Here is a 12,999-nt window from a genome sequence, read left to right on the forward strand (position 1 = left end):
AGACTAATGGCTGTCTTCAATAGAGAATGTAAGCTTGACTAAGCAAGCTCTTTGTCTGAATGAAAGACAGCCATCGAGCCACCTTGTGACTACAAATAGGTACATTTGAAGGAGCTAAGGAAAATTTGTTTATATAGAGTCCTTTAGAGTATGTTGCTCCACATGTACTCATGGGCACACATATGCATGCTACCATGTCTTACAGGGAAAAAAAAATGTCTTCCTACCACTGATGTAGTAACATTGCCCTTTGTTATAACACACACCATTTCGCTCAGATGAGCTAATCCTGAAAAACAATGTATTTGTGAGAGGTTAAATAATAACATTTTAGTTGCTTATATAAAAATAAGAATGTTAAGTTGTGTGGATGACAATTGATTTCTTTGTTAATAGGTGCCATTTACATTACTGTTGTTAGGTTATATAATAAAAGTCAATCATTTCTTTAACAAGCTACCTCGGTTTTAGAGTACTAAAACTTTTGACCTTCTCTAAGTAAAGGTAATTGATCAAGCTGTAAATTATATGTTTACATAAATTATGTAAAATCATTCATTTTAAAAATGATGGTATTTGTCACTGCCTGATAGTGGTACATCACTCTAACAAACATTGTGTTGAAAAATAACTGCAGGATGTATTCTTCTATACAAAAAAGTGAATATGTGCAAGTTCAGGCAAACCCCACCCACACACACACACACACACACACATACACACACACACACACACACAGAGGCCACAACTGTTATGCATTTAACTGTTTATTAATCACCTCGACATTTGTGCATGTGTGTGTGTGTGTGTGTGTCTGTGTGTGTGTGTGTGTGTGTGTGTGTGTGTGTGTGTGTGTGTATGGATACCTTCAATATTTACCTTATTTATTAATTGCCAATTTTTATACAATAACACATAATTACCATTATTTCAAATCTAAATTATTACCTTCTTTCATTTATAGACATAAATCTGAATTCTCAATTTTCAAAAGTGAAAAAACAAAAAAGTAAAAAAAAAAGCAAAAAAACAAAAACAACCACAAAAACCTTGTTTAGAGTGAAAACAAGGCCTTTCATTTTGTATCCCCGATAATGTCACAAGTCTTTTGTAGGACTGAATGTCAGTTTATGAACTTATACTGCAGATAAGAAACTAACCAATGGATACCACACTTTCAGAAAAGTATATTTATATGTATATATTTATATATAGATTTATATTCAGTTAGAAGCTTTAAAATAGTACAGTAAACACTTTGCACACATGATATAAACCACAGAATGTCTCTGATTAGGTTGTAGGCCAATGCTGTGAAAAAAAGCATGATCACAATTTTAGTTATAAAGTCGGAATAGATTTGGGAACACCTGACCACACAAAAATAAAATAATAGAAAACAGTCAAGGCTAAAACCGAGATATTGCATTAATAATGCACAAATATTTTTTTTTTCCTGTACAGTTGGCTTCTTGGTGTGAGTATAAACATCTAAAGGGCTCAGTGACGTTTGAAGATATACAGAGTGCTGTAAACAGGCACACAAAGATCAGAGAGGCGCGATGTGTCGCCCCTAAGTTTTTTCCTTCTTCTTTTATAGTTCAGTTTCAGCTCATTTCTCAGGCCTGCTGAGAGCGTTAAGGTCCTCAAGTCAGCCATTGCTTTCTATTCTGTCCTTCTGAGGCAGAATACTTCCACAAAGTAAGGTACAGCTGGATCACCGAGATAATGACGTCGAAAGTTTTGATGCTTTTTTTTTTTGTCGGTCGAGTTTTGTGCAAAGTCATGCCGTGTCTGGTACGTCCACGCGAAATGAACTAGCAAATCCTTTTCCTCGCTGAAAGCACAGAGAACAAACTTATGAAATGAGGTTTGTTTGAAAACGAAACCAATATTTGTTTGTCACGGTGAAATTGCAGGACAAAAGAATACACATGGAAACATTTAAACATGCACAATAATATATGCTCCCATAATTACTTATCCCAACTGCACAAATGCCAAAAATGCCATGCTTTTAATTGAGCCAAATATCTTGTAGAAACATTTCATTATTGCCTTTGGGGAATGTCATTAGCATAGATATTGCATGCTCAAGGCCAACATTGGTGGGCAATTGTTTAACTTGGCTGTACATAACTAGATTACAAACTGGAAACAAATTAAGCCTGATTCTCCTTGCATCTTTGCTGCTTGACACCTCCCAATAGTGCATTCAACGTGACTAAGGAAATATGAAACAGGATGTTTGCCAACTGCATGGGTGGTTTAGGGGTGACAGTGAAGATTATCTAGTTGTTAAAAATGATTCATTTCAACTTCCTTAATGATCAGCTTCTGTGAGACCACATTCTGTGAGAAAGTGGCCTTGTAATAAAAAATCAAAGGCCAGGTGCATTTTGTTAAGATATGCAGGCCAATGTGAGAGCATGTTCTCTACTGTATGGCCACTTTTTACAGCACTAAGAGCTTCAGAGATTGATACTTTGTTGGGGTTCACTTTTTTTCCCATTAAAACCGTGGTTTCTTAAATATATCACAGATGATGGATGGTTGAAATTAATTCTTGAGTTTCGTTCTCTACAGATCAAAAGTGTCTTTTCAATATAACTGCACAGCGAACCATCCTTAACTTTGAGTAATAACTTTAAGGTGTTACCTTTTAGCATTTTTACACGGCCATGAATTTGACTATTGTTGAAAAGAAAAAAAAATGTAACAAAAACACAGCCACGCTCTTGTTTTAACTACTTTCTCAATGTTTAGGATAAAGTGCATTGTGGTTAGAGTCAGTTTTCCCACACTAGGGAGGTTCTAAAGGCGGTTAAAGGTGAACAAACTGTAATGAAGGGTTTCATATCAATGACAAGTCACAACAGACTTACAGGGGCAACCTAATCCCTACTAGACATATTACAGCCAATTTAAATCTATTGCCATTATAGAACATTCAACGCAAATGAAGGGAGCAATGGATAGCATTGGCAATTGGAAGGCAGATAAAGAGAAAAGCAGATACAGCATTTGTTACTATCAAGGCAGTTTTTTTTAGTAGAATTATTAGTTTTAGAAAGAAATTGGAAAAATTGAAGATAGTGAAAAGAATTTAATGGCACTTCCTGCCATTGTTTGGTTTTAGTGGCATTGAATCAGATCACAATTGACTGCTAAATACTCACACAAATAGGGTGGTTTGTAAGGCGCACGTGTGCTAGACAGAAGTGCATCAAACTCTTTCCTCTCTAGGGTGCCGTGATGTGACTTCTCTTTGCCAAAGGTGGAGAATGATCTATCGCCCGTTTGCTCTTCGGTTTCAAATACCTCAGTGTCGGGCACAGAGTCCATTCCAGGGACATGCAGATTGCTACGATAATCTGCTGCCTGTCGGCCATCGGAGGGTACAAACGAGGGCATCCAGCATCGATCTGAGTGCCCTAGGGCCTTGCACTCTTCTGTGCAATTTGAAAAAAGGTCTGCACCTAAAACAACATCCAAGAAAGGGAAACACATGAGCAAGTACGCTTCAACGATCAACATCTAAAGATATCTATATTTACTTTTCACACTGAAGAGAGGACTTGAAAGCCTTCTACACATTTCACATTTTTGGAAGCTAACACGCTTTCTCACCAACGTGTCCCCGGTTGCATTACACTTTGATTTCCTTGCAAGTGCTGTTCAAGCCTCTTTAATAAACTGCAGTCTGGCAGTGCAAAGTGATAATTGTTTGAAACACAGTACAACTGTAAACCCGGCGAATAATTGCTGACTGTTTAAGTTAATTACTTGTCTTAGAATGATGGAAATTCTGAAGCAACGGCATAATGAAGCCCTCTAGCAACTCTAATCATCTACAGATTGAGTCTGGAGTTTCAGATGCAAGGACAGTAATGGAGAATGTTGAAATGTCCTGATCAAAGCAGAAGAGGAGACATAAAGAAAGTAATGTTGAGGCACATCTCTAATCTCTAATTCCTTGTGGCAGGAGCTTTACTGCCGCAGATCAAAGGGGCTTGTTAGACGAATCTGTCCCGCTGATAAACCTTGCACCATCCTTCCGTGGAAGTTTTCAGATGAAAAGGATAAAAGGTCATTTTTCTCCCCTTATTACAGATATATCAAGAGGAAATTCTGAGGTACATTGTTTCCAAAAAAGAAGAAAGTAAATAAATAAATAATCAACAAAGGAGCCGAAAATATGGTGTAATAAGCAAACTACCAAATTTCCAATTTCTTTGTCTTCCAGTGCAATTCAGTCTAATAAACTACAACAAAAATGGTTCTTATATGTAGAATACCATTTGGTGTTTCAAATATATCCATAGGCAAAGACAAAACTATTATATTTGCAATGTCGATGTAGAAATTTACAATGACTGTAGAAGTTCCATTTTAAGTCTCCCTACACACACACACACACACACACACTAACACACACGTGCACATCCACACATGCATATGAATCCTTAGCCATTTACTGTGCCTTTTGCATGGAAAGAAACATAGCAAGAGTTGGTCTACTTCTTGATCTACTGACTACCCACACTACACAATACAAAATTTGCAGATGGGCCTTTCAAGTCTTTCCTTTATTGTACGAAACAAATAAACCAAGTTTAGCATATATGTACACCCAATTCTGATTTGTTTATTTATCTATTTATTTATTTCATATGGAATGAATCAGTCACAATCTAAACATCAATAACAGATATTACACTGTCTATAACATGCTATTATAGCAATGCTTTGTTGCCTTTGAGCTTTTATTGCTGCTACAGTGAGCATTCATTCAAAGAAATATGCTATCAAAAATAATTCAACAGAAAATCACAACAAATTAACATACAGTATTATTGTTATTGAGCTACTGAATGTGAACTGGCTAAACTGAGTTAAACATTTCAATTGAGATGCTTAATTTTCAATTATATAAATACAGAAGCAAAATGGGATTACAGAAAATGTATCCATATTGATTTTCTTTCCCTCCAAGGAACAGATTGCACAGAATGTTTTTGCATATGCAAGTTTTTTTTTTTCTTAACTCATTTTAACAATCTTATATTCCTTAATTCATATTCAAAAGTAGCTTGCTAAAAGACAGCCTAACATGTTTGAGAAAGCTGACGAGGACATTGTTTGAGCACTTTCCTGTGATCAAGTTCTTATTTCAAATGGCCACCTACAGCAAAGACAAGCCTCTTAATCTCTGACTCGCTCTGACTGTCTGGTTAAAACTGTAAACATCTGTTGTCTGTGTTGTCTCTCACACTATCGTCTGGTTACCTGTTACAGCTCTGTGTGTCTGTATGACATGTCTGACTACTGCTGGGCAGACTTTCATATTCAAAGGAAATCTGGAGTGGTATTAAAATCAACAGTTCATTAGCGACACCGCACATCGGGTTTCCAGGTGAGGTCTTGCCTCACGCTCCATTTCCTTTGGCTCCCAACCATATGACACTGACTAATGCTCCGGAAGCTGCAGACTGAAGTGCAGGGTAATGGTTGAACCATTGTATTAATGATGACAGCACACTGTAGGTCAAACCAATTGCCTGGCATTCAGGTTTTGAACCATGTCATTTTGGGAATGTGCATCATCAGTAGCATAATGTAATACAATAATAATGCAGAGCTTGTGTAAAAAGAATAACACAGCTATTTTATACAGTGTGTGTGCTACTACATACATGTCTTAGTTGTCAGCGATAGCAGACACTATCTCATAAATGCCTTTGATTTTACTGTAGTTTAAGATTTCTTTGAATTGATAATGTGTTCAATGTATGTGAATACATCATATACTGAATAGTTAAAAGTAACACAGTAACAATGAATAAATCTAGAACACTCATAGAAAATAGTTGATTTTTAGTCAAATACTTCAGGTCAAAATGGAAGCAAATTACAATGTCCACCTGCAATAGACATGCAGTCTTCAAAATGCCAAAGTGAAAGAGCAGGACAGAGAAACCCTGAGGCTTTTTCTCAGTCTGAACATGATGGGCTTTGTCCTTAATTATGACCAGAAAATTTCCATTTAAGCCAACCGTGCTGTTTTGGTCTCAGAGCAACATCTTGTTTTGTTGTTGTCATTGGGGAGCTGTTTGACTGGACGAATGCACGAATGCAAGGACCAGCTAAACCATTCAGGTGAAAACACTGTTTTGTTCAGCAAACGCGTTCAGTCTACTGAGGACACCTAAAAATCTCATAGCCTGATATGAACAGGTAAAGGGGCCTATCGGAGAGGAGAAAGAATGATAGGAGTGTGTATGGTGTGTGAGTGGGGTGTTGGGCACGGGCCCATCCTCCTGTAAAGAGCATCTTCATTTGGAATTCGGAACTAAAACTGAACGTCACAAACCCAGGTCGCAATAATAACCTTCATTTGATAATTGGTATGCAAAGGTCTGAAAATGAATTACTGATCAGTGAGCTGTTACAGAGTGCTAACGTGAACTGCAGTCACAATGAAGGATTACACCTCCCTGCAGAAACACTGCTTCGTAGTGCTGCTTGTTTTGCTCTGCTGTCCAAACATGACAGAATAGAGAACCTTGCTATTGATATGGGGGTTGGTGGCTGCAGCAATCTAAACAGGGTATAATTTCTTAGCATACATCAGCCCTCGTGTAATCTCATCCGAGCCATGTAAATACAGCTTGTATCTTTATTAGCCTGAGGCGCAAAGGCAATTAAAACACTTTCTCTCTCTCTCTCAGTGTGTGTGTCTGTATTTGCCTGTATGGGTGTATATTTATACTGATATATCATTTAGGCATGAAACATCTTGGCTTTGCTAAATCTACATTTCAAGTTTAAGGTTTTTTAGAGAAATTAATTTAAAATATGTACACTTTTGGTTAAAAGTTGAAAAGTAAACGTTATGGTAATAGTGATAGCAGTAATGCTACAATTCCTGCTAGTATCAGTAATAAAACTTTATTGGAGGGGAAACATAGTTAAAGGCATAATATATCCGTAGCCTCTATAATATAGCCTCTATGCAGATCCCATTACAACCGAAATCAAGATTAAAATCTGGACTTAGTTTTAACCACACTGTTTGTGGTTGTCTGTACTTTATGGCTCTCAGTACTTAAATCTATAGGTATCTATAGGTAATTACTTAATAGTAGTTCGTATTTCACGCTGCATAGTGGCTATATACACACACACACACACACACATATATATATATATATATATATATATATATATATATATATATATATATATAAATGTCATTCGTAATTTTGACAGATATATGAACGCGCTGCATGGAGAAGAAAACGTCGCCATTTTGCGCGTTTGTTTGAGTAAATAGCGAATACTGTCACGTCCTTCAAGTAGTGCAACGCTAATGGCTAATTCGGCAGACCTCATTAAGGCTGCATATTTATAAACAGCGGCATTAAATTAACCGTGGCATGCACGGGTGTTAATAGCTGGAAACGTGTTTTCCATACAAGTAGCCTACTGGGGAACGCTAAGTATTTGCCAAAACCACCTGACGTATCTACAGATATGTAAGCAGCAAAACTTCCCTCAACCTTTTTAAAATGCTGGTCTTGTGATTGTTTCTTAAGTGATGGAGTGGCAAAATGTTAACTGTTTGTACGACATGTTACGGCTTGCCCGCCTTATTTCTTATATAAATACGAAATGCGACCTGAACTGACGCATGGCGTACTTAGCTGTATGTCCACTGCAATAATACACCGTATGGGTTTCATACGCACTCTTATTTCTAGCTTATTGCTAAACCAGGCCCCTGAGTGTACGAAATTGCTATCCTTTCAGCACCACACTCCGGTGAGAGCGGGACATAGTGTGACATTCACATTTGAATTGATTAATTTAGCAGACGGTCGTACAGAATGATTTACAAAGCAAGTGCAAGTAAGGGGGCAAATGAGTATATATATGGATATCAGAAAACCTGTACTCATATAACAACAATGTGTAGTTTCCCTTAGGTCGTTTCTCCAATACACCTGCCTACAAATTTATGGTAGAAAATAGCGCTGTTAATAATTCATAAAGAAACATAAAACTAATTGCAGTTCACATCTTAGCACACAGTCAATAAATTAGGTGGCCGACACTCACCAGACGAATGCCCTCGATTGGTGGCGTCATGGTCACTGTCGCCTTGTTCACTGTCGCCGTGTCCACTGTCTTTAGAACTCACTATATCCGCTTCCTGGAAAGCAGAACTGAAAAAAAAATGGCACACTTTAAAAATTGAATAACATTTGCGTACATCTGTGGAACACATACCATGTAAGAAATGCATAACCTGTCATCGAAAGCCCATCAAAATTATATAGTTGAAATGGCTCTCTTCTGGCATTAAGTCTAGTGCTGGAACTTTTAATGCTTTCCATGACGTCGTCGCCCCAGTTAGGTGCAAAAGAAGCCGCACACCCTTACCTGTTAACACGCCGCGGTCTATCAACAAGGTAACTGAGTTCTGCTCGCTGGTGTTTCGTCTAAAAGAAACAAACCTCATTATGTGGGGAGAAATTACATACCAAGGTTTTCAGCATCCAAACACTGCTCAGACATTACCCTCACTACTTTCTTGATACGTTCACCTGAACGGATATAAACGCTACAGATCATCTTAAGCAAAGTAAAAATATAAAATAGATTGGCTATGTCAGTGACTTTTACAGTCTATAGACTTTTATGGCATTATTTAATGGCGCTCTTGGTAACCAAAGAAACAGTGCGGGTTAAAGAGGACTAATGACTCACATGATCCGGGCAAACAGTACTGGTACAGACAAATCTTTGTTCTCGTGTTACTCTGCTGGACCGTGCAAGGCGTACTTAATTTACATTCAGGGTGGCAACAGTCCCTGCCCATACTTCAGTCTTTATTTAATTCATTTCTCCTGCTGTCTGTTTTCATGTTTCAAGGCAAGTAAACACTCGAATATATAACTCTCCTCCGGTGCCCGCACATAAATGAATAAATATATGCGTAAATCGAAAATGATTCACCATGCTTATTTTCTTTAAACTAATGAACCCAAAAACTACCGAAACCTCATTAATCCGGAAAACAAACATATTAGATAATATTTTTTGTAGTATCATGTGATTTGCTATTTGCTCTTTAAGCAAATCCCAGCCTGTCTACATACAGGCTATGCATACGTAAGTGCTTCACCTCAACAGTCCATCAAGTAACGTGTATGCACGTCACAAGATTATATATATATATATATATATATATATATATATATATATATATATATATAGTATTACTATAATATATGTTTTAAAAAATTACTTCATATATATACATATGTAAGAATTCTTACCTCGTTTGATAAAATGCTGCCGTTAGATATGATGTCAGGTTGCTGGTCTGTATAACCTGTCACTATGGCGCCACAGGGATTGTGGTCAGTGTCTGTGCTCCTAGCGGGACTACAGGGCTTTAGGAACATGAGATCGGTTTTGGCAGATTCCGGAGTGAGACATACCTGGTAACAATAGTTCTGGTTTTGATGGTGGGAACCGAAGCTCCCGGACTCCTCAACTGGTACTTGGGCAGTGCTCGTGACATTAGTGCTCTGCACCAGCATTATATCTGACTTGCTAAGCTTTTTCTTTCTGGCTCGCGCCTGCCTGCTACAGCACGAGCTGCAGCAGAGGCAACAGTCGCTGGCCAGGCAGGTGTAGATGTTCAGCTTTTTGTCCTTTTGACACCTGACTGCAAGCACGATCATCGCCAGGAGAAATATGAAGGACACCGAGCCCAGAGCGATTATGAGGATAAGAGTCAAATCAAGGGAGTTTTCCTTGGCTTTAGAGGAGCCTCGATCACCACTGTGGCCTTCGACTATGCTGTCAACAAGCACTATGACGACGCTGGCTGTGGACGAGAGAGGTGGCTGTCCGTGGTCCCTCACTTCAATCAACAAGTCATACGGATGATGTGGGTCTCTTTTACTCGAGACCCTCCTGGCAGTCCTTAGCTCACCCGTTCTCCAATCCATTCGAAACATCCCCATCTCGTTCCCTCTTAGTATGCTGTACGACAGGCGGGCGTTCTCTCCGTCATCTGCATCCATAGCCACTATACGCGTTACCAGGTACCCAGGTTCCGCAGACCGGGGCAAATGTTCTTTTGCTGTGCCGTTTTTTCCAAGCGGGGCAATGACTGAGGGGGCGTTATCGTTTTGATCCACTATGACCACATTAACGGTGGCGTTGGAGGATAAGTCAGGGGTACCGGAATCCTTAGCTTGAACCATAAAGCTGAAGTCTTTTAGTTGTTCATAATCGAATGATCTCAACGCATAAAGGTAGCCGTTTTCTGAATTGATTGATACATAGGTAAATACAGACATACCCTGAATGTCGCACTCCAATATGGAGTATGAAATATGGGCATTTTGTCCGATATCAGGATCTACAGCGCTCACTGCGTAAATATAAGCGCCTGGCACATTATTTTCAGTTACATACACGTCGTAAATCGGCTGCATGAACCTCGGGGCATTGTCGTTTTCATCTGACACTTGCACTTTGATAGACTTGCTTGTGGCAAGGGACGGTATGCCCTTATCTTTTGCCACTACTGTGATCGTATATGAATCGGCATTTTCCCTGTCCAGAAGTCCATCTGTAACAATAGTGTAATAGTTTTTGAACGACGATTTGAGCTTGAAAGGTACGTCTCCAACAATTTCGCAGTGAGTCTGGCCGTTTTCTCCGGAATCCTTGTCTGTAACGCTCAGCAGCGCGATTACAGTACCAGGGGCTGCCTGTTCACTCACCGATTCTGTTACGGTGCTGAAACTGATCTCCGGGGTATTATCATTCACATCTATCAGTTTGACCAGAACTTTACAGTGAGCGGGGACGGCGTTAGGTCCAAGATCTTTCGCTTGAACGTAGAGCTGATATGTGTTGCTCTCCTCATAGTCGACTTCCCCAATCACTTCGATTCTCCCAGTCCGTGCGTCAATATTAAATAACTCCCTCACTCTCTGGGAATTATGACTGCTGAAAGAATATACAATTTCGCCGTTCTGTCCCTCGTCCATATCGGTGGCGTTTAACTGGATGACCAGGGTTCCCGGCGGAGAATTTTCAGGCAGGTTCACAGTGTACACCGACTGATCAAAGGCGGGGACGTTATCGTTCGAATCGAGAACTTTAACCACTAGCAGAGCCGTTCCAGTCCTCTGAGGCATACCACCATCTACCGCTGTCAGTACATACCTGTGCACGGCTTGCTGTTCCCTGTCCAGGGGCTTTTCCAACACCAACTCCGCAAATTTGTTGCCATCCCCTTGCGTTTGCACATCGAGGAAAAAATAGTTGTTGGTGGTGATTTCGTAGGTGCGAAGCGCATTGGTGCCAACGTCGGGGTCGAATGCGCTCTCTACTGGAAAGCGGGTTCCAGGAGTGGCACTTTCAGTAATTTCAATGGTAATATCAGTCTCGGGGAAGCTCGGGGGATTGTCATTGATATCCATTATTTCAATTTCCACGCGAAAAAGCTCTAGTGGATTTTCCAAAAACACCTCCATGTGCAGAAGACAGGTAGCACTCTGTTTGCAGATCTGTTCCCTGTCTATCTTCTCGTTCACGAAAAGCGCCCCGTTTTCCAAATTCACCTCCAAGTACGGATTCCTTGAGCTAGGCACAGTCTGGAATCTGCGCGAAGAAAGTTTTGTTATGTCCAAGCCCAGATCCTCTGCGATATTCCCCACAAACGTGCCATGGTCCTGTTCCTCCGGAACAGAGTAGTGTAGCTGGGAAACCACCCCATCCACGATCCACGAGAACAGGAGAAATAACACAATCATCTCCAAATAAGAAGTGCACTTGAGTTTTATTCCGTTCAGACTTGATTAGGAGTTTCCCATCACCTCTGTCCGTGGAAAGGCGAAAACTGTAAGGCTTCCCAAAACAGTGACTCTCATCCTTTTTGTCTTGTCAACCGAAAACCATTCTACTTTCCTTGTGACAACTCTAGCCATTTGATCCTCAACCGTTATTTTGGTATACCGAGTTCCGAAAGCTTTGGCGTCAGAGAAAACATGGTAATGAATCGACCGAACATATCCCGTATTTTCAAAAACACAGTTAAATACTAGAAACACTTTTTTTAGTTTACTAACAAGCCAATATTTCACACATATCTGTCCACTTTATTAATTCTAAATATCAATACCCTTGTACAAATGCAATTTACTACTTTCGCTCTACTGAATCACCCTGTCCCAGTTACAGACCCTGTGATGTCCTCTGGTAGACTTCAGAACACCAAGTGCCCAGCTTTTCTTATTTTGCGCAGCGCTCTCCTCCCACCAACCAATGGTAGTCTCAGACACCCTCAGAGGTTACATTTGATTGGGGCATTTTAACGCCAACTACGACTCGTCACGGATCTTAAAAAGAACCAGTTCAGTATCCTTGCAGGGCTAAATTAATTGATTTACAAGTCTGATGAAAGAATTAGCTACTGGACAATGCGAGATAATACAAAAAGAAAAGGTGAACGGAGTGTAAAGAACACCAGCTGCCAGCCAGTAAATGATTTTGTGCATACATGCCATTTCGTAATCGGTAAAAAATACCGCTTTGTACAAGGTATTTTATTCACAAAGTGATCTGACTACACACATTGCATAATGCACTACAGGTATTTAATTTTCAGTAAGCAATAACAACCATTGCAGAATCTTCTATATCAAACCATCGCATTTGGACATTTCGTACGTGTTCCTCACTCTCCAAAAGGCTTGAATGAATCCACTGATAAATTGACTTTAGTCTGTTGCTGCTCACATGTCAGATGAACATCCCGCACCTATTTAAATACAGCCTCATCTTATGTGCTGAAAGAATGGGTTCTACTTATTTAAACGAATAAACCAGCTTCAATGAAATTCTGAAGAGCAGTTTACGGGAGGTGAAGGTTTACGTATGTATTTTTTCCACACACACGAAGGTATA

The 12,999-nt window shown here is 39.5% G+C and overlaps 1 protein-coding gene across 3 annotated transcripts; it reads right to left on the minus strand.

The window, feature by feature from the left end:
* Positions 1-1,309: 1,309 nt before the first annotated feature.
* Positions 1,310-12,283, minus strand: pcdh10a (protocadherin 10a). Of its 3 annotated transcripts, none has more exons than XM_036517061.1 (5): positions 9,510-12,283; positions 8,446-8,504; positions 8,122-8,228; positions 3,180-3,479; positions 1,310-1,837 (listed from the first exon to the last, which is right to left on the minus strand). In XM_036517061.1, exons 1-5 carry the CDS (start codon positions 11,844-11,846, stop codon positions 1,818-1,820), a joined length of 2,823 nt encoding a protein of 940 aa, XP_036372954.1. In that variant the 5' UTR covers positions 11,847-12,283; the 3' UTR covers positions 1,310-1,817. The 3 variants fall into 3 exon arrangements, with proteins under 3 accessions (XP_036372954.1, XP_036372953.1, XP_036372951.1); XM_036517060.1 differs by having other exon boundaries at positions 3,322-3,479; positions 9,345-12,283; XM_036517058.1 differs by having other exon boundaries at positions 9,345-12,283.
* Between the last annotated feature and the right edge of the window lie 716 nt (positions 12,284-12,999).

The sequence above is a fragment of the Megalops cyprinoides genome, chromosome 22 (genome assembly GCF_013368585.1).
Source record: "Megalops cyprinoides isolate fMegCyp1 chromosome 22, fMegCyp1.pri, whole genome shotgun sequence".
NCBI lineage: Eukaryota > Metazoa > Chordata > Actinopteri > Elopiformes > Megalopidae > Megalops > Megalops cyprinoides.

Bases quoted from the DNA above. Each gene is read 5' to 3' on its own strand.
- pcdh10a (XM_036517058.1), bottom strand. From the start codon at position 11,846: ATGATTGTGTTATTTCTCCTGTTCTCGTGGATCGTGGATGGGGTGGTT. The intron at 8,505-9,344 runs GTAAGAATTCTT...TGTTTCTTTTAG, and splicing joins GCAGCATTTTATCAAACGAG to ACGAAACACCAGCGAGCAGA. The intron at 3,480-8,121 runs GTGAGTGTCGGC...ATGTTGTTTTAG, and splicing joins CAATCGAGGGCATTCGTCTG to GTGCAGACCTTTTTTCAAAT.